We start from the raw sequence: 22,445 nt of genomic DNA, 5'->3' as shown, positions 1-22,445 counted from the left end.
AAGATATATAAAAAATTTTTATTATTTACAGATGTTTGCACTACTTCAGCTCCAGCGAGAAATTGAAAGCCCACACCGTCGACTGTCGGGAGATGAACGACTGCGCGATCAAGTTACCGAGTGATAACGACAAGTTGTTGGCCTTTAAGAATTACAACAGGAAGGAACGAGTTCTATTTATCGTATACGCCGACCTGGAATGTACCCTGGAGAAGATGGAAGCGGATCCGAAAACGTCCAGGTACACGTATCAACATCATCGCATATTTAGCATAGGGTATTACGTGCGTTGCTCGTACGACGACTCATTAATTATCAATGTATCGGTTTCGTCGCGATAAGGATTGCGTCGCGTGGTTCGCCGAGGAGCTAAGACGTTTAGCTCATGACGTAGAATCTTGTCCACTAATGTACCCATGGCGGATTTCACGCGAGACGAGTGGGAAAAGTTTAACAGCGCAACGCACTGTCACGTGTGCAAAAAACCGTTCGAGCCAGACGACGTGCGAGTACGCGATCATTGTCATCTGACCGGTCGATACAGAGGTCCCGCGCATTCAAATTGCAACTTAAATTACAAAGATTCGCATTGCATTCCCATAGTTTTCCACAATTTATCGGGCTACGACGCGCATTTTATTATCACGGAAATAGCTACAGCATATGAAGGACATGTAGAACTGCTTCCAATCACGAAAGAAAAATACATTTCGTTTACGAAAAACGTTAAAAGCACCGAAGATAAAGATAAGAAAACTTGCGTCAAATTGCGATTTATCGATTCATACAAGTTTCTTACCGCTAGTCTCGACAAATTGGCATCTTATCTCAGCAAGGATAAACTATGAATATTGCAACGCGAATTTTGTAAATTATCCGCAGAAAATTTTGATTTGCTGACACGAAAAGGTGTATTTCCGTACGAGTACATTGACTGCGTCGAAAATTTGGAGGACTCGTGCTTCCAACCGCGCGATTCGTTTTACAGTTCATTGACAGTTGACACCGTATCCGAGAGCGATTACGCGCACGCCGTCAACGTCTGGCAGCGGTTCTCCATTCGAACGCTCGGTGACTACAGTGATTTATATCTCAAAACCGATGTCTTGCTGTTGGCCGATATCTTTGAAAATTTTCGCGATAGCTGCGTCGCGAGTTATGGACTCGACCCCGCGAATTATTACACTCTACCGGGTTTTACGTCGGACGCTATGTTAAAGCATACGCGTATCAATTTCGAACTGCTCACCGACATTGACATGGTCATGTTTATTGAACGCGGTATACGCGGAAGTTTGAGTAAATGTTCAAACAGATACGCGCGGGCCAACAACAAGTACATGCAGTCGTACGATCCATTGAAACCGCCGTCGTACCTGATGTATTTCGATGTAAACAACTTGTACGGCTGGGGAATGTGTCAACCATTGCCTTACGCAGATTTTTAATGGGTCGACGACGTAACTGATTTTAATGTTATGGATGTCGCGTTGGATTCCTCGATAGGCTACATTCTCGAAGTCGACTTGGAGTATCCGCAATATCTTCACGACGCGCACACTGACCTACTGTTCTGTCCGACGCGCGATAAACCACCCGGTAAGCGGCAGAACAAGCTCCTCGCAACATTATACGATAAGAAACGTTATGCCATACATTATCGCAACCTGCAGCAGTGTACTCGTCACGGGCTCCGTATAGCAAAGATTCACCGCGTATTGAAATTCGCGCAATCTCCATGGCTTCGCGATTACATAGAACTCAATACGAAATTTAGAACATTGGCCAAAAATGATTTCGAAAAAACTTTATATAAATTGATGAACAACACTGTGTTTGGCAGAACCATGGAGAACGTGCGCAATCACGTTGACGTGCGACTCTTGACTCATTGGGAGGGTAGATACGGCGCGGAGACAATAATCGCGAAACCTTTTCACAGTCGAAGCGTCTTTTCGGAGAATCTAGTAGCAATAGAAATGCGAAAACTCGAGGTAAAGTTCAACAAACCAATCTACGTTGGTATGTGCATCCTCGATATATCTAAAACATGTTTGTATGAATTTCATCACGAGTACATGTTACCGTTGTATCGCGACAAGTGTAAAGTTATGTACACCGATACGGACAGTCTCATTTATCACTCGAGGGCGACGACGTATACGATACCATGAAGCGCGACATTAATAGATTTGACACTAGCGATTACGCGATCGATAATGCGTACGGTATCCCACTCGCCAATAAAAAAGTTCCGGGCTTGATGAAAGACGAAAACAACGGTGCGATAATGAACGAATTCGTCGGACTTAGAGCAAAGATGTACGCCTTGCGAGTCGACGGTAAGAAAGATACGAAAAAGGTTAAAGGTGTTAAGAGTAACGTTGTAGCCAGGTCGATAACGTTCGACGATTACACGCGGTGTCTGCGAGACGAAATTAAAATGACGCGACAGCAGGTTTGCATAAGGTCCAAACTACACAAGGTATACACCGTGTCGGAAACAAAAATAGCTCTAAGTCCGTACGACGATAAGCGATACATTATACCCGATTCTACCGAGACGCTGCCATGGGGGCATTATAAAATAACATTGTAAATATATATTGTAAATGCATTTGGATATTTCGAAAATAAATGACTCATTTGTATGTATAATATGTTTTTATTTGTAATAAATTTTTACAATACATTATTCTTGTGTATCCATGAATTGTGTGAATTATCAAATCCTAACCACTTTACATAAACCTCATCCCCCCTTTTGCGCAAAACTTTTTCAACGAAATACACGTCGGGATTAGCAACGCGATGTAACTCGTATTCGTAGAATCCACCGGCGACAGGTTTTTCGCAGGAATCTTCCAATAGATACGTCACGGGATTAGTTTTCTGCACTTTGACGATTCTAAACACCTCCATGGTCCAATTTGGCGTGTATCCTTTCTCGAAGATTGTCTTGAATTTACTCACGCGTACCGAGTCGCCCACTTTGAATCGCGCGGGAGCAGCGATCTTTACGTGGCTGTAAACCGTTGTTAGGAGCTTGTTGGCGATCGCGGGGGTAATATCGATGGGTCGCATGCCGATAGTTCGATGCTTTCGCGCGTTGTAATCCGATACGAGACCCGATAGAGAGTCGATCCATTTGTAATTTCCATTGCGCGTAAACATTTTTCACATATCGTTCTTGAGCGTGCGATAAAATCGTTCGACGACTGATGCCTCCATTACGGAATAGGTCGAATAGTGATTGATATTATGTTTCTTCAAGAGTTTCTGCACGTTTGCGTTGTAAAATTCTTTCCCCTTATCAGTCTGTAGATTTTTCGGACATCTTCCGCCGTCTAGAATTATTTTTGCAATCGCCGTAGTAACCTCGGTTCCGCTCTTGGCCTTGAGCGGTACGGCCCATGCGTGCTTGCTCAGCACGTCGATAACGGTGAGTATGTAGTGGTAGCCTCTGTTGAATCGCGTGTATGGACGCATCTCGAGCACATCCGCCTGCCACAGGTCATCGTATCCGCGCACTATGACGCGTTTTCGCCGAAAATTTCTTCTCGCAGGAGCGTGTAGTTCTTCCACCAGCCGCCGTTTCTCAGCCGATTGCTTCTTACTAGCCATGACGATGACGCGCAACTGACGCAGAGATCAGATGTACGTTCTTATCTATTCGCGATGATTCGCAATTACATCTTGAATCATCTTTTGAAGTTCGTTTAGGGTAATTTGCACGTTATTCTGGAATGCGACCATCTTTCTCTCGATTTCATCCTGTCGATCTTTCAAAATTTGCACGCTCAGTTGCATGTAGCGTTTATTGGCGGCATCGCCATCATCTACAGGCGGCGCTACCCGTCGAATCTTGCGCGATTTTGCGTCAAAGTCGATGGCGACCACGCAAAGAACGTTATCGCGCATGTAATTTCTGATTAATCCGCTCCATTGATAGTACGGTTCCGCACTGGCTCTTCCGAGCGATATACCAAACTTGTTGATCGGCATTTCGATGTTAATTGAATGACTCGCCGACGCGCGGTTTAATTTATAATAAGTCCAGCCTCGCGAAGTTCTTCGATAATCGACAGGATCTCGTTATCGTGACCGTTGTGACCCGCTAGGCGCGAAGCTTCGAGCAATCGGAGACGATCTACAAGCTCGTTGGGATCGTCCCAATGAACATAGTCGATCTTGTTGTCGTTTAATGTCATGGCATGCGGTATACCTTTTCCAGCTTTTTTACCCGAAATCGACGGTGCGATTATATTTCTGTACTTGTATTCCCTGTTGCCATTTAATCGAGCGTGAGCATCATGATTGCGTTTATGAGCATTCGTCATCAACAGAATGCTCTTGTACTTTTGCATGTCGTCCGTGTAGATCTCGTCATTCGGAATTTTCTTAAAGATCAACTCGTAAAGACCGCGTGTGCCTGCGTATCGTATGCCGTCAATAATTATGTTGTCCGCGTTGTCCACGTCAAAACGTTTATTACCGAGCATTATTCCACCGTTGCTGAAATAAACGCCGCACACGGTGTCTATACCGCTTTTTTGATCGCCGCTCAGAACAGCCCCGACGTACTTTTGGCTCAATGGACCCAAGTGATCTCGCAACGTTTCTCGACCCTTAGATGTTTGCAACTGCTGTCGAACGGACGTCACGAGAGAGTCATCCGTGGTTTCGAAAACATCCTCGTTTGCGAGTGATTCGAGCATTGTGGGTTGTGAGGAAGGCGCAGAGGTTATCGGTGGTTCATCCAATGGAGCTTTTGATCGTTTTGATTTACGCGGTTGTAAAATTTTGGTTATTTCACTCAAATTAGATGGCACAGTTATCGATCGTTTCAACGTAACCGGAGTTGAAGCCATTACAGAGTCGTTAAACGAGGTGTTTGGTCGTTTTCGTTTGAGCTTTGGCTCTTCGTCTTCCCACGCCGTTTCATTCTCAATCTTTGACACATCAGATTCTTTGCCAACGGTGTTTTCGGCAATCTGCCTTGGCTCGATGATGAGCTTAAAGTGTTTCTCCAACGCGATATCTTCCTCCATTTTAGCAGTTTTCAAAGCGTGATATTTTTTGCGAATCGAATCGCTCGTTTTCGCAATTTGATTTGCTATCCTCTCGCGCTCTCTAATCTCCTCGCTGCAGTCCATGTTGCAATAACGTTATTCAATCGACGCGTCGACAACAACTAACCACGTTACGGTATCGCAAAGTCGTTAAATCGTTTTCTGTATCGACCATTCGAAATCGCGCTGTTTTTGTCTATCACCACGAATCCATACTTTTGTTGCCAACATGTATGACACAATTTACAGAAATCCTCGTAAGACATATCGGTGTTAACGTGATCGTTGTATACATGTTTCAAATTGGTACCATCCTGTTTAAACATAATCAATAAATTCGCGTTGTCGCGTATAAGATGCTTCGGTATCTTCGCATACGTCTGAAAAAGATAGAAGGAGTCAACGTCCGCGTGCCGGCCCATTGCAATGTATTTTCTTATCGTTACCTGCTTGTCGCACGCCACATCATCAAAGATAAAAATAGAATTCGGGAGCGCCTCGCTCGGTGGAATGACGTCACTGTTATTCGAGAACATAAAGTAACCAATCTCTTCTATCGGTGTTAGTATATTCTCCAAATATCGATATTTCGGTTGTTGCACAACGATTTCGAGTACACGTACACGTTCTCGAAACGTACACTCGCCGACAGAAAGGTTGTCCCACTTTTCGTGATAGGTTTTGGGACGCACTCCATCATGCGAGCGATGACAGCCGCTGCTCACGGACTTGCCGTGACAGCCGCGGTGACGCAAGGTTAGAGCATACGGATCATGTATACGAAGTGTCAAATAAGTAATAAGAATGACAGCTAGTGATTGAAAGGTAAGATATTAATTGATACATAAGGAAGTAAATAGGTAAAAGTAAATTTAATACAAGTGTAAAAAAGAGAAATTAAAAAAAATCTTCCTGGTATATTCCGACAAATATAAAATTATTAGAAATTATTAGAAATTGTTACAAATTATTATAAAAATTATTATAAATTATTATAAATTATTACAAATTGTTATATATAAATTATTATAAATTATTAGGACTTTGAATAAGTTCTCGCTGTTTTTTCGTAAAAATGAATGCTTTATTTTAAAAAATTAGTAAAGAACCTGTTATTGAAAGTATTGTCCATCGCTGGCCACTACTTTCTCCCATCTTTCTGGCAGCATGTGAATACCACGTCGAAAGAACGCCTCATCTTTCGAGATTATCCACGAATCGACCCATTTTTTGGCATCTTCATAAGAATGGAAGTGCTGCTCAGCCAGGCCATGAGTCATCGATCGGAATAAGTGGTAATCGGAAGGAGCAATGTCCGGTGAATACGGCGGGTGGGGTAGGACTTCCCATTTGAGCGTTTCTAAATAGGTTTTGACCGGTTTTGCAACATGTGGCCGAGCGTTGTCATGCTGCAAAATTATTTTGTCGTGTCTATCCTCGTATTGAGGCCGTTTTTCCTTCAATGCTCGCCTCAAACGCATCAATTGTAGTCGATAGCGATCTCCCGTGATGGTTTCGTAGGGTTTGAGGAGCTCATAATAAATTACACCCAGCTGATCCCACCAAATGCAGAGCATGAGCTTGGAACCATGGATATTCTGCTTTGCCGTCAATGTTGGTGCATGGCCGGGCTTACCCCACGATTTTCTACGCTTCGGGTTATCGTAGTGTATCCACTTTTCATCGCCAGTCACGATACGATGCAAAAAACCTTTCCTTTTATGCCGTTGGAGCAACTGTTCACACGTGAAAAAACGCCGTTCGACGTCTCTCGGCTTCAATTCGTACGGCACCCAATTTCCTTGCTTTTGAATCATTCCTAATGCTTTTAAACGTTTGGCAACTGTGGTGTGATCAACTCCTAATGATTCTGCAAGTTTATTTTGCGTCTGACTTGAGTCTTCATCGAGTAATGCTTTCAATTCTTCGTCTTCAAACTTTTTCGGTGCGCCAGAGCGTTCTTTATCTTTAACATCAAAATCATTATTTTTAAAGCGTCTAAACCAATCTCTGCATGTTGTTTCCGACAAAGCATAGTCGCCGTAAGTCTCCACAAGAATTCTATGTGCTTTAGCTGCAGATTTTTTTTGAAAAAAGTAATGCAGTAAAATTCCCCGCAAATATTCTTTTTTTGGCACGAAATTCGACATGTTTAACGCAATAAAAAAATATGTTGTTTACACTTCGGCGGAATAACATATACCGTTATTTCGAGCCTAGTGGTGGAGGTTCACGATGAAGTTGGCTGTAGTATTGCCTGATTCAAAAAAACTAAGATAACGCCATCTATCGGGAAACAGCGAGAACTTATTCAAGTCCCTAATATTATAAATTATTATAAATTATTATAAATGTTTTATAAACATAACTATTAATATGTATTATGTTATCTATATATATTTTAGGTAATCGGACATCGCATTAAATCAGCGAGTCGCGTGGTTGCAAACTGTTGATTCTGTGCCTTTCTACTAGCAGGTAAAACAAGAACTTTTTTTCAGGAAGTAAAATTATTAAAAAACATACATAATTTATTTAAATTACAAAATAATATATTTCTTTTTGCAGACAAGTAGATGATGTTGAATTATTTTCAGCATTTAATATCTGCTTTCATGTGCCTAATTTATCAACCCCTGATCATCTGTTAAACATGTTGGAAGAAGTTGATCTCGTCTCAGAAATGGCTTTCTTGGATGCAAAGCTTCAAGGGAAACGGTTAAGTTATTAAAATCCTTATTTTCCTTATTCAGACATCGGACAATATATGTGATATTATCTAGCGTATATGACACGTAGGGCAAATATTTTGTTATAGATATCATTGTATATATTTTTATAATACCTATATATTTTATTATATATTTTATCATCATGTATTTTATGATTTCAGTGTATTCATCGGTGTATTAAGAAAATGCTCTGCCTAATAGATATGGCACGTCAAGTGGAACCAAGTTACAGAGTCGCAAAATTCTTTTGGAAAGAGAAAACTGGAAGAAGAAGGCTTCTGAGCATAGCTTGTTTCGAGTTTAGATCGCTCAAGCTGAAGCAACTTTGATCATCCCCCAAAACGAACGTATTCTCAGATTGTAGTAATTTAAATAGAGAAATTTATAGCTTCTGTGTATAAGTGAGAGATATAATCAGTGATATCTCTAAATCCTCTGTGTTACAATGAGTTGTTGTGACAGATAGAAAATAGATAATATCCGCTTAGATTGTGATGCATGTCTGAAGACACGTAATTAACTCTGTCAAGTACTACATTATTACAGATATTTAAACAAATGTTATCAGTTTTGTAAATCACAGAGGTGAATATCATATTTTCGTATAATATTTTTATATATAACAAGTAACTTTTATGTCATCTTAATTTGATTTAATTTAATTTATTTTGATTAACTCTAGAAATCCAATTTCTTGATTTTACATACTTTCAACGGCTTAAGACTCCTGAGTGCTCGCTGCGACCATGTTAGATCGTGACATCAGAAATGACACGCTGAGAATATTTGCGTGCTATTTTTAAATAAAAATATTTAAGTAAAAGAACACTTCAGATCGCTTTAATACACTTGTAAAATGTTCTGAAAACTACTCTGTTCCCTTGACAGTTAATAAACAGTTGTAATATGAATATGATACAAAGCCTAGTCATGCAAGCTTATTGAGCAGCGCATGACTAGGTTTCGTATCACATTCATTTTACGGCTATTTATTAACTTTCGAGGGAAAAGGATAGTTTTCTGAACATTTTATAAAACGGTCTAAAGTATTTTTTTTTTCATCCAAATATCTTTTTATTTTAAAATAACACGTAAGAATTCTCAGTGTGTCATTTCTCGCCTCTGACGTTACGATCTAACATGACCCAAGAGCTTAACAAATTTATTTGTTGGATTTACTTGCATTTGGAAGTAATAAAATTTATTTCAACTTAAACAAATATCCAATTACTGCTTAACCCTCCACCTGCATACGTTTTTTTTTACCTTCGCAATGCATACGTGCGTCTGTCGCATCCGACGTTATTTTCTCTACCTTAAAGTATTTAAAAAAATCTGAATAGTTCACAAAACATCTGTCTACATTGTAGTTGACGATTTTATAGTCATTTTGATAAACATTGTTTATTTAATATTTTATTTTAATGAACTTTGAATAAAAATAAAGGAAAGAGATGGATTTCTTTAAAAATGTTTAATTTTTAAATAGTGCAGATTGATATCTTCAAAAAAGTTGAATTATATATTTAGGAGGGTCGAAATAGTACTTTTTAGATACGGAAAATCGTTGATAGGTAAATAAAAAACTAAAGATAAAATTATATACAATATGGCATATGACATTTTTTAATAATAATCTTGAAAGGCTCAATTAATTACAAATCAAAACGTACAAAAAATCGGGCGCAAAACCGTAACAAAATGTTCGTGTTAAGATATTTAATAAACAATTAATTTACAAACGTTTTGGCCTATATCTGACCATTTTTAATGTAATTACAAAAATTTTAAATAACACGCAATCGACGCATGAACGCAATAGATGTCGAAAAGTAGTCAAAAACATTCGCCGCCTTAGCTAGATTAGTTACAGGTGCATTGGGTGTGAAACTTGCCAAAGCTAGACAAGAACGTGAGCTCGAAAAGAATATATTATGTGAAGCAAAAGGTAATCTTTGAATGTGTGTATTATAATACATGATATAAAAGTAAAAATAGTTCAATAACTATTGAAGAGATTATTAAGAGAGATTCTTGCATTACAGTAAAAAGACGATTCGCCGCAATAAACAACGAGAGAATGTTTGGGAAGGCATAATACCTACAAAGTAACATTACACATCGCTAATATATAAAGGAATATTATAAGGATTTATACCTTATTATTACATACATTATACGCATTCACATTATTGTGGCTGCGTAGTTTGACATAGCCCACCGTGGCTCGCATAATGTTATTCTCGTATTAGCGCGCATATTTGTGCTTTACTCGTCTATTCGTTACATTGATAAATACAAAGATGAACAACCATTTTTCCAACTTGCCAAATTTACCCGCTTTGCTGTAGAAAAATTATCCCTAACAGCCTAATGCTAGCAGAATATCGGCGATATGCCAACAGATCCAATCATGAATGTGCAGCAGATTCCTGTCCACTGCGTCCTCATTAAGCTTATTTTCTAGCAGCACGGTTTGCTGCCACAATTGTATATATACATTTTTTATATTTTGCATGTTTTTTAATTATATACAATAAGTATTATTAGTATTGTTATGTAATTATTATATATTGTTAAACAATTGTTATATAAAATATGTAATTGATATTTTTTAAAAGAAGCACACGCGCACGTTGAGTTTAAAATATTTCTTCATGTCTTATGTGCATATTATACAATACACAATTTCGCATTCTCAAGATGTTTTGTTTAGAAATACAATCAGCATTGCTTTCTTGTAGTCTGTTGACTGCTGTATTAAGTTCTATATAAAACTGAATCACAAGCAATTTAAAAAGAAAAAGTGAAACTTTTCTGAAGTGCGATGAAAAGCAAATAGTATAAATGAAGGAGTAGAATAGTCAGATTTCAACTTTGTCATTGAAGCACTTCTCGGATATGAATTTTTTGGTCGGGTAGAGTATCGAAAAAGCTTCCAATATCAAGAGTATATATAATTTTAGATATTGTTAATCTATAAGATATATCGTTTTCTGTCGATATTTCAAGCCCGTATCCCTCAACGCTATAATTTCTCTTCTCTTAAATTAACTTATGAAACCAGGTATCTTCTTTAATTTTTCTTACAAAAAACATAAAACTGTGATAAAAAAATTTATAGTTATCGTCACCGTGACTTTCTCCCTTAAAGAGCTCCATTAAAACAAATTAAGAATCATCGATGATAGTATTTGTTTTATTCATTTGTTCTGATGTGGCGTCTTCAGCAACCGTGGCAGAGAAACGCATCGTTAAATTTTATTTATAAAATTAAACAAAAATTAAAGAAGATGCCTGGTCCTACAAGTCACAACAACTCATTGTAACACAGAGGAGATTTAGAGATATCACTGATTATATCTCTCACTTATACACAGAAGCTATAAATTTCTCTATTTAAATTACTACAATCTGAGAATACGTTCGTTTTGGGGGATGATCAAAGTTGCTTCAGCTTGAGCGATCTAAACTCGAAACAAGCTATGCTCAGAAGCCTTCTTCTTCCAGTTTTCTCTTTCCAAAAGAATTTTGCGACTCTGTAACTTGGTTCCACTTGACGTGCCATATCTATTAGGCAGAGCATTTTCTTAATACACCGATGAATACACTGAAATCATAAAATACATGATGATAAAATATATAATAAAATATATAGGTATTATAAAAATATATACAATGATATCTATAACAAAATATTTGCCCTACGTGTCATATACGCTAGATAATATCACATATATTGTCCGATGTCTGAATAAGGAAAATAAGGATTTTAATAACTTAACCGTTTCCCTTGAAGCTTTGCATCCAAGAAAGCCATTTCTGAGACGAGATCAACTTCTTCCAACATGTTTAACAGATGATCAGGGGTTGATAAATTAGGCACATGAAAGCAGATATTAAATGCTGAAAATAATTCAACATCATCTACTTGTCTGCAAAAAGAAATATATTATTTTGTAATTTAAATAAATTATGTATGTTTTTTAATAATTTTACTTCCTGAAAAAAAGTTCTTGTTTTACCTGCTAGTAGAAAGGCACAGAATCAACAGTTTGCAACCACGCGACTCGCTGATTTAATGCGATGTCCGATTACCTAAAATATATATAGATAACATAATACATATTAATAGTTATGTTTATAAAACATTTATAATAATTTATTGTTGGCGAATTTTTATGTTTTCCGGGCGTAACTCCGGTTCGCCAATTGGCGTAAGATGCCGGGTCGACCCCGACAGGGATCCGACGTGCGGTTTGAATGAGACACTTGATTTGGGAGGAATGCACAAATATCGTTTAATTGTCAGGTTAATACAAATGCTGGTTGCCGCGCTCTCATGTGAGCACGACACTCGGCGCGCACGTGATTCGATGAGCGCTGATCACGTGATACGAAAGTGTTCGTAGAGCGCGGAGGCGATGGCAATTAAAACGCGCAATGTAGCTTGCACGTGATGAACGCACTTGAGGCGTTATACAGCAGTCGCACTTGTTCGTAACACAAGACGCGAGAATGTTTACAAAAGTCGGCTCGATCACGATGATCGAGCGCACAATGGCGAGGCACGCAGGGTGACTTATACGCGAATGTTCACTGCTCGCGGAGGCGAGAGCGAATTGCAGCACGCACGAACGGCGCGATAATTAGCGGTGCTCTGACAGAGCAGTAAACTCGGATGCACGACGGTATTTTTGAGACCGCGTGAACCGGGGTACGTTAACGGAAGCACGACGGTATACGACCTCGTGAACCGGAGTACTTTTTGCTACTGACCGCGAACTCTCGTGTTTCGGGAGCTTTCCTTTGCGCGACGCGTATCGACCAATCACCTGCGTTTCCGGGATCATGCGATCACGACATGACAGGATCGATACGTGCCGCGAGAGACTTCGCGGTGAGGGTTGACGGGGGGAGCGGCGCGAAATCCCTTCGTTCGGAGGGCGACTGACGGATGGCGTTACCGGTACGGTATTGATCCGCGATCGCGAAAATTACGGAACATAACCGCCCGCCGCGAATAACAATTCGCAACAATTCAATGCCGCCCGCCGTGACGAATTGTTGATCTCGAGCCGCTTGCCATGCGGAGCACTGCGAGTGCTGAAACAACTTAAACTAGAATGATCAATTTACATAAGACATGATACATAGGAATATTTACAAGTATTTACAAAGTTTTATTGTCGTATAGGCATCGTGGAATGTCACTCCGGAGTGTTTATATCGACCGGCAAAAATGATAGCTTGACCACGGCACGTTTGTACGTGGATCGCGCTGTTTTAACCGAGACGACTCGCGTGAGTCCGTCGTCGCCGGGGTGACACTCGACGATTCTTCCCAATTCCCATCTGCTGGGAGGAGCGAGAGGATTTCGCAGAAGTACTAAGCGTCCGACTCGAGCTAGATTCTGAATTTGACGCCACTTGGGGCGTTGCTGCAATGTATGCAGATAGTCATTTGACCAAAGCTTCCAAAAGCTGTCGCGCATCTGTGTAAGTAGCTGCCACCGAGTGAGACGCGTTTCCTTTTCCTCAAGCAACGAGGGGGTGGGAGCGCTTGTCAGCGCCGATCCTATCAAGAAATGACTCGGTGTCACTGAATTATAATCATCGAAATTGTCTGAACCGGGAGCGATCGGTCGCGAGTTCAAACACGCTTCGATTTTACATAGGAGCGTGCTTAGCTCCTCGAATGTCAGCGTGTGCGCCCCGATGACGCGTTTCATGTGAAACTTGACGCTGCGGACGCACGCTTCCCAAAGACCGCCGAAATGCGGCGCGGACGGAGGAATGAAGTTCCACCGAACGCCTTGGGTTGCTATTCTATTTTGAAAATTCGAATCGCGAGTGGCCTCACTCCATGTGACGGAGATTTCGCGCTGAGCGCCGTGGAAAGTCGTAGCGTTGTCCGAATACATATCACTGGGAACGCCGCGACGTGCACAAAATCGATCGAATGCAGCGATAAACGCGGGAGTCGTACAATCGCCAACCAACTCCAGATGAGTAGCTTTGACGGCCATGCAGACGAACACCGCGATGTACGCCTTTCTTGATGTGTGTCCTCGACCGGGAGTAGATCTGACCTGTATTGGTCCGGCATAATCTATCCCGCAGTGTAGGAACGCGCGAGGCGTCGACGTGACGCGACACGAGGGCAGGTCGCCCATTAACTCGTGCGCGGCTTTGGCGCTTTCACGAGCGCATCTGACACATTTATGGAGAACAGCTCGTATCGTTTGACGCGCGCGCAAGATCCAGTAGTGTTCACGAAGCAGGTGCAACGTGAATTGCGGCCCAGCGTGGAGGGCACGGATATGAGTTTCGCGGATTAGCGCGGTAACTAACGGGTGTGCAGCGAGCACGACCGGGTGTTTCTTGTCGTCCGGAAACGCAGAATTGCGGAGTCGGCCTCCGACGCGAATAAGTCCGTTTTTATCGAGAAACGGGTTTAACGGTAGCAGTTTACTGCTGTTCGAAATTCGATTTAATGACTCTAATTGAGCGTATTCCACGGGGAATAACATTTGTTGCACTTTCTTGAGCCAGAATTCGCGCGCGAGATTAATTTCTTCCGGAAGAAGTAATATCGACGCGGGTTTTGCGGTCGCATTGACGGAATTTGAGCAACTCATTTCGCGAGCGCGGCGAGCGAATCGCATTACATAAGCGGTGACGCGCACCAGCTTGTTCCACGAGGAGAATTTGTCTCCGAGCTCTCATCGTTGGCAAGGGTGCACCAGGTGCACGGAAACGTGCGCTCGCTCTTCCGGTAGCGATTCTTGCAAATTTGATTGAGGCTCGGAGGGCCATTGATCTGCCGATAATTTGAGCCAGTCAGGCCCTGTCCACCATAGAGATTGCTGAATCAGATTTTCCGGTTTGACGCCCCGCGAAACGAGATCGGCAGGGTTTTGCTGTGATGGCACGTGATGCCATTCGACGTTTGGCAGGAGGGTCTGAACCTCATGCACCCGATTCGCGACGAACATTTTCCAACGTGAGGGTGGTTGTGAGAGCCAGGCTTTAGTGACCTTTGAATCTGTCCAACAATGGTAGATCTGAATAGTAATCGTGAGCGCGGATCGCACGGCGGCGATAGACCGCGCGAGCAGAACCGCGGCGAGCAACTCTAAGCGAGGAATACTCATGGGCTTGAGCGGTGCTACTTTCGACTTCGATAGAAGTAGCGTAATCTCGACTGTTCCGTCAAGATGCGTAACTTTTAAATAAACAACCGCTCCGTATGCGGAGGCGGAGGCGTCGGCAAACCCATGAATCTCCGCGGTGAGTGTATCGGAACCGTAACCGGTCCAACGCGGAATGACGATTTGTCGCAGTATAGGTAATCGAGTATAGTAATCTCTCCACTTACGGAGAAGATCATCAGGGATTACATCGTCCCATTTACAGCGAAGAAGCCAGAGCTGCTGCATCATGATTTTTGCGGTGATGACCACTGGGGCCATCCACCCAAGAGGATCAAAAATTCGAGCGATTGTCGAAAGAATTGAGCGCTTCGTGTCGGGAACCGACTCTGCAAGCGTGACGTCAAATTGAAAGACGTCCGTGTGAGGATGCCACTTGATACCCAGTATCTTGAGACGCTCGTCAGATTCGAGCGTTTTTGCGGAGGCAAGGCCATGATCCTGCGGATCGATGCCTTCGAGCAATACGGGATTGTTACTCGCCCATTTTCGGAGGTGAAATCCTGCTCGTTTCAAGAGAGAAATCAGTTGATCTCGCGTCTGAAGCGCGAGCGGTATGTCATCGGCGCCAAACACAGCGTCGTCGACGTACGTGTGAAGCCGTAATACCGGAACTGCCAAAGGGAAATCAGCGCCTTCGTCTTCGGCAACTTGCTCGACCACGCGAAGAGCGACGTTTGGCGCGTTTGCATTACCGTAAGTGACGGTGAGCAATAAATATGCTATTAAGGGCCCGTTTGGCGCGGGTCGCCATAAGATCCTTTGATAATTTACATCGCTTTTGTGGACAAGAATCTGGCGATACATTTTTGCGATGTCGGCGGTGAAGACGAACCGAAATTGACGCCATCGCAAGAGAATGAAAGATAATTCGGGTTGTAATTTACGGCCGATCATTAGATGGTCGTTCAACGAGAGACCATTGGAGGTGGGTTGAGAGGCGTTGAAGACGACGCGCAAACGAGTTGTTGCGCTATGCTCGCGGACAACTGCATGATGCGGTATATACACTACTTGACCATCAGGGGGGTCATCGAGAGGTGCCTTGGTCATGTGGCCAAGACGTTCATATTCCGCCAAGAAGTCGTGGTATTCCTTCGCAAGGTCGGGATTCGACCTTAACCGTGACTCGAGACGCGAATACAACGCGATTGCAGACTTTTTTGAGTCGCCAATGTCGATAGGGGGCCCCGATTTGAACGGCAGCCGCATTATATATTGCCCGTTGGGGGCACGAGAATGTGTAGACACGAAGTGTTCTTTGCATTGACTCTCTTCCGGTGAGAGATGAGTTTGCTGAGGAAGTTCTTCGACCTCCCAGAACCGTTTCAGCTGATCGGAGATTTCCGACAACACCGTGCAGTGGTGCGTTTGAATGCGAGTCGGCCGTGACTGCGACGGCATAGGCATGGGTCCAGACAGGAACCATCCAAAAATCGATTTTTGAGCGACGGGCTCATGAGGGGCGCGATTACGGACCTCCGGCAGTAAAATCGCGCCATACAAATCAGCACCGATAATGACGTCAATCGGCGCCGCGCTAGTCGGATCGTTATCAGCTAGCGTAAGTTCGCGAATGTACGACAGTTTCGTTATATCCGGAACGCGTTGCGGAATGTAAGTCGTGAGCGACTTGAGAACAAGAGCGGAAACGGAGGGCGCCGGGCCCGTGCCGTCACGCGCTGACACATGAACTTTAGCTGCGCTGCGTGCGGTGGCAGCGGTCTCGCCGATCCCAGTGATAGATACGGAGACGCGCGTACGCGGGAGACGCAGTCGCTGAGCTAAACGTTCGGTGATCAAAGTAGTGACCGAACCTTGATCCAATAACGCGCGGACTATACTATGTCGACCGTTGAGCCCGCTCACCTTGATCCAGGCCGTAGCTAATAAAATATTTGATTTTGAAAAGCTAGTGTGAGATAATAAATGCGAAGTTACTTCGTCAGTTGAGTCTGTTTTCGTTTCTGTAGATGAAGGTGAGCTCTCACTTGTCGAACTACCATTATTATTTACATCGGTCGTGTGAAACAACGTATGGTGCTTCTGCTGACACTGACGGCACGTGTTTTTGCTTGAACACGCATCGCGAGTGTGCCGTATACTCAAGCAATTGTAGCAACAATGATATTTCTTCGCGAGATCACGCCGTTGAGCGACGCTTTTATTGTGAAAGTCCGGACACGCGGACAAGAAGTGCGTCTTTTGACACATGGGACATTTGGTCGAACTTGCGTTCGCTGCGTGACTCTGAACAGAGGAATTTTGTTTATTGCCCTTGACTTGAGACGAAGCCGGGAGAACATTCTCGAGCGCACGTATTCGTGATAGAAGAAATTTATCAAGTCGATCGTATGTAGGATACTCTGACGTATCGCCAAGTTGCAATTCCCAGGCCTTTCGTGTGAATTTATCCAGCCTTTGAACGAGCAAATAAACCAAAATGTCGTCCCATGCATCAACAGACCGACCGAGGTTTTTTAATGACTGTATTGCTATGTTCGCTTTATTGCGCAACGCGGTGAGAGCCACTGCGGAATCAGAAGTCGCTTGGGGAAGCGTGTGCAGAGCGTGGATGTGATCATGTACTAAGCGGCGGCGATTATCATATCGCGTTATTAGCAAACTCCAAGCTATCTTAAAATTCGCGTCAGTTAATGCCAGATTGCGTATGGCATGGCTGGCTTCACCCTTCACGCAAGAGTGCAGATATTGCAAGCGATTAACGTTTAACAATTCGCGATTATCAATGATTAAGGCTGTGAATTGATCTCGAAACGCTTCCCACTCGCGAAACTCCCCCGAGAATTTAGGAAGACTTATACGCGGCAGGTGCGAAAGAGAAAACGCGGACTGATCCGTGCGCATCGTCGATGCGGCAAATGACTGGTTGTGACTCACGACTGGCTCCAACTCCTCCAGGCTCTCCGACATGTAGTCCAGGGCTGCTTGGTAGGCGTTGTGCGTAGTCTCGAAGTGATTGTCCTTGAAGTAGGACAGGGATGCTCGCAGGTCCTCAGGGATGGTCTTGGCTACAGCGGCGTGTCCGCTGACGAACTGATTCCATGTCTCCTTGAGAGCGGAGATCCTCGAACGGACCTTTGCTGGCGTTAGGTTGCTGCGCCCGAGCTTCTTGAAATTCTCAAGACAACGCTCGATCACTCTTTGGAGTTGCGGTTGACCGCCCAATTGCTCTGCCATTTCGCACCAGCTGGTTTGACTCGTCCTCAACAAGCACGCCGATCCGGCTCGAAGGACCAGAAATTATGTTGGCGAATTTTTATGTTTTCCGGGCGTAACTCCGGTTCGCCAATTGGCGTAAGATGCCGGGTCGACCCCGACAGGGATCCGACGTGCGGTTTGAATGAGACACTTGATTTGGGAGGAATGCACAAATATCGTTTAATTGTCAGGTTAATACAAATGCTGGTTGCCGCGCTCTCATGTGAGCACGACACTCGGCGCGCACGTGATTCGATGAGCGCTGATCACGTGATACGAAAGTGTTCGTAGAGCGCGGAGGCGATGGCAATTAAAACGCGCAATGTAGCTTGCACGTGATGAACGCACTTGAGGCGTTATACAGCAGTCGCACTTGTTCGTAACACAAGACGCGAGAATGTTCACAAAAGTCGGCTCGATCACGATGATCGAGCGCACAATGGCGAGGCACGCAGGGTGACTTATACGCGAATGTTCACTGCTCGCGGAGGCGAGAGCGAATTGCAGCACGCACGAACGGCGCGATAATTAGCGGTGCTCTGACAGAGCAGTAAACTCGGATGCACGACGGTATTTTTGAGACCGCGTGAACCGGGGTACGTTAACGGAAGCACGACGGTATACGACCTCGTGAACCGGAGTACTTTTTGCTACTGACCGCGAACTCTCGTGTTTCGGGAGCTTTCCTTTGCGCGACGCGTATCGACCAATCACCTGCGTTTCCGGGATCATGCGATCACGGCATGACAGGATCGATACGTGCCGCGAGAGACTTCGCGGTGAGGGTTGACGGGGGGAGCGGCGCGAAATCCCTTCGTTCGGAGGGCGACTGACGGATAGCGTTACCGGTACGGTATTGATCCGCGATCGCGAAAATTACGGAACATTTATAATAATTTATAATAATTTATAATAATTTATATATAACAATTTGTAATAATTTATAATAATTTATAATAATTTTTATAATAATTTGTAACAATTTCTAATAATTTCTAATAATTTTATATTTGTCGGAATATACCAGGAAGATTTTTTTTAATTTCTCTCTTTTACACTTGTATTAAATTTACTTTTACCTATTTACTTCCTTATGTATCAATTAATATCTTACCTTTCAATCACTAGCTGTCATTCTTATTACTTATTTGACACTTCGTATACATGATCCGTATGCTCTAACCTTGCGTCACCGCGGCTGTCACGGCAAGTCCGTGAGCAGCGGCTGTCATCGCTCGCATGATGGAGTGCGTCCCAAAACCTATCACGAAAAGTGGGACAACCTTTCTGTCGGCGAGTGTACGTTTCGAGAACGTGTACGTGTACTCGAAATCGTTGTGCAACAACCGAAATATCGATATTTGGAGAATATACTAACACCGATAGAAGAGATTGGTTACTTTATGTTCTCGAATAACAGTGACGTCATTCCACCGAGCGAGGCGCTCCCGAATTCTATTTTTATCTTTGATGATGTGGCGTGCGACAAGCAGGTAACGATAAGAAAATACATTGCAATGGGCCGGCACGCGGACGTTGACTCCTTCTATCTTTTTCAGACGTATGCGAAGATACCGAAGCATCTTATACGCGACAACGCGAATTTATTGATTATGTTTAAACAGGATGGTACCAATTTGAAACATGTATACAACGATCACGTTAACACCGATATGTCTTACGAGGATTTCTGTAAATTGTGTCATACATGTTGGCAACAAAAGTATGGATTCGTGGTGATAGACAAAAACAGCGCGATTTCGAATGGTCGATACAGAAAACGATTTAACGACTTTGCGATACCGTAACGTGGTTAGTTGTTGTCGACGCGTCGATTGAATAACGTTATTGCAACATGGACTGCAGCGAGGAGATTAGAGAGCGCGAGAGGATAGCAAATCAAATTGCGAAAACGAGCGATTCGATTCGCAAAAAATATCACGCTTTGAAAACTGCTAAAATGGAGGAAGATATCGCGTTGGAGAAACACTTTAAGCTCATCATCGAGCCAAGGCAGATTGCCGAAAACACCGTTGGCAAAGAATCTGATGTGTCAAAGATTGAGAATGAAACGGCGTGGGAAGACGAAGAGCCAAAGCTCAAACGAAAACGACCAAACACCTCGTTTAACGACTCTGTAATGGCTTCAACTCCGGTTACGTTGAAACGATCGATAACTGTGCCATCTAATTTGAGTGAAATAACCAAAATTTTACAACCGCGTAAATCAAAACGATCAAAAGCTCCATTGGATGAACCACCGATAACCTCTGCGCCTTCCTCACAACCCACAATGCTCGAATCACTCGCAAACGAGGATGTTTTCGAAACCACGGATGACTCTCTCGTGACGTCCGTTCGACAGCAGTTGCAAACATCTAAGGGTCGAGAAACGTTGCGAGATCACTTGGGTCCATTGAGCCAAAAGTACGTCGGGGCTGTTCTGAGCGGCGATCAAAAAAGCGGTATAGACACCGTGTGCGGCGTTTATTTCAGCAACGGTGGAATAATGCTCGGTAATAAACGTTTTGACGTGGACAACGCGGACAACATAATTATCGACGGCATACGATACGCAGGCACACGCGGTCTTTACGAGTTGATCTTTAAGAAAATTCCGAATGACGAGATCTACACGGACGACATGCAAAAGTACAAGAGCATTCTGTTGATGACGAATGCTCATAAACGCAATCATGATGCTCACGCTCGATTAAATGGCAACAGGGAATACAAGTACAGAAATATAATCGCACCGTCGATTTCGGGTAAAAAAGCTGGAAAAGGTATACCGCATGCCATGACATTAAACGACAACAAGATCGACTATGTTCATTGGGACGATCCCAACGAGCTTGTAGATCGTCTCCGATTGCTCGAAGCTTCGCGCCTAGCGGGTCACAACGGTCACGATAACGAGATCCTGTCGATTATCGAAGAACTTCGCGAGGCTGGACTTATTATAAATTAAACCGCGCGTCGGCGAGTCATTCAATTAACATCGAAATGCCGATCAACAAGTTTGGTATATCGCTCGGAAGAGCCAGTGCGGAACCGTACTATCAATGGAGCGGATTAATCAGAAATTACATGCGCGATAACGTTCTTTGCGTGGTCGCCATCGACTTTGACGCAAAATCGCGCAAGATTCGACGGGTAGCGCCGCCTGTAGATGATGGCGATGCCGCCAATAAACGCTACATGCAACTGAGCGTGCAAATTTTGAAAGATCGACAGGATGAAATCGAGAGAAAGATGGTCGCATTCCAGAATAACGTGCAAATTACCCTAAACGAACTTCAAAAGATGATTCAAGATGTAATTGCGAATCATCGCGAATAGATAAGAACGTACATCTGATCTCTGCGTCAGTTGCGCGTCATCGTCATGGCTAGTAAGAAGCAATCGGCTGAGAAACGGCGGCTGGTGGAAGAACTACACGCTCCTGCGAGAAGAAATTTTCGGCGAAGACGCGTCATAGTGCGCGGATACGATGACCTGTGGCAGGCGGATGTGCTCGAGATGCGTCCATACACGCGATTCAACAGAGGCTACCACTACATACTCACCGTTATCGACGTGCTGAGCAAGCACGCATGGGCCGTACCGCTCAAGGCCAAGAGCCTTGAGTATAATATTACAAAGAATCATTTAATCATTTTAATCACAAAGAATTAAAGAGGTAACATTATAAAATAAAAATATTTAATTAAAATAAAATAAATAAATTTTTCTTGTAAAAAACTTGTCGCTGCTTTTTTAACCCTTGAATGCCACACCTCTCAAGAATCTCGTAAATGACACATGGGGTCTAAAAGACCCCAGCATGAAAAATGTTTCCTTACTCATTAATTTTTTGATATTTAGTTATGAAAATTATTTTCAATGTTGTTCAAGGCTTAGAAAAGAGAATAAAATGCTTATATTGTTAAAATTTCAATTTCAACATAGTATAAAAAATTAAGTAAACTGAGTACTGCTAAGTGTACAAACGGGTAGGTCAATCACTCAACTATCATCAATGGGAGCATGAGCTCCATTTTTGGGGGGAACATTTGAAAATATATCGATCTAAAGGGTCTGGGGTCCGCTGGACCCCGGGTGGCATTTAAGGGTTAAAGTCTATCCAGACAAATTTGCATCGCGCATAAACATAAGCGTAAGAAATTGATTGGTTCATATATATGTGCAAAAGAAAATAGACC

The 22,445-nt window shown here is 43.0% G+C and overlaps 3 protein-coding genes across 3 annotated transcripts; 1 reads left to right on the top strand and 2 right to left on the bottom strand.

Moving 5' to 3' along the window:
- Positions 1 to 4,040: 4,040 nt before the first annotated feature.
- Positions 4,041 to 5,156, bottom strand: LOC139781488 (uncharacterized). The gene has a single exon (XM_071720340.1). The coding sequence runs from the start codon at positions 5,154 to 5,156 to the stop codon at positions 4,041 to 4,043; it is 1,116 nt and encodes a 371-aa protein (XP_071576441.1).
- A 9,373-nt stretch (positions 5,157 to 14,529) lies between these two features.
- LOC139781487 (uncharacterized) lies at positions 14,530 to 18,219 on the bottom strand. The gene is made up of 2 exons (XM_071720338.1): positions 17,920 to 18,219; positions 14,530 to 17,268 (listed from the first exon to the last, which is right to left on the bottom strand). The coding sequence occupies exons 1-2, from the start codon at positions 18,217 to 18,219 to the stop codon at positions 14,530 to 14,532; spliced, it is 3,039 nt and encodes a 1,012-aa protein (XP_071576439.1).
- A 1,876-nt stretch (positions 18,220 to 20,095) lies between these two features.
- LOC139781484 (uncharacterized) lies at positions 20,096 to 21,211 on the top strand. Its single transcript, XM_071720337.1, has one exon. The coding sequence runs from the start codon at positions 20,096 to 20,098 to the stop codon at positions 21,209 to 21,211; it is 1,116 nt and encodes a 371-aa protein (XP_071576438.1).
- The last annotated feature ends 1,234 nt before the right edge of the window (positions 21,212 to 22,445 follow it).

The sequence above is a fragment of the Temnothorax nylanderi genome, unplaced genomic scaffold (genome assembly GCF_030848795.1).
Source record: "Temnothorax nylanderi isolate EJ_2023f unplaced genomic scaffold, tnyl_v1.0 TNYL_tig0341_pilon, whole genome shotgun sequence".
NCBI classification, from domain to species: Eukaryota; Metazoa; Arthropoda; class Insecta; order Hymenoptera; family Formicidae; genus Temnothorax; species Temnothorax nylanderi.
Note: the sequence above shows the minus strand (reverse complement) of the source record. Positions and strands in the feature narration are given on the sequence as shown.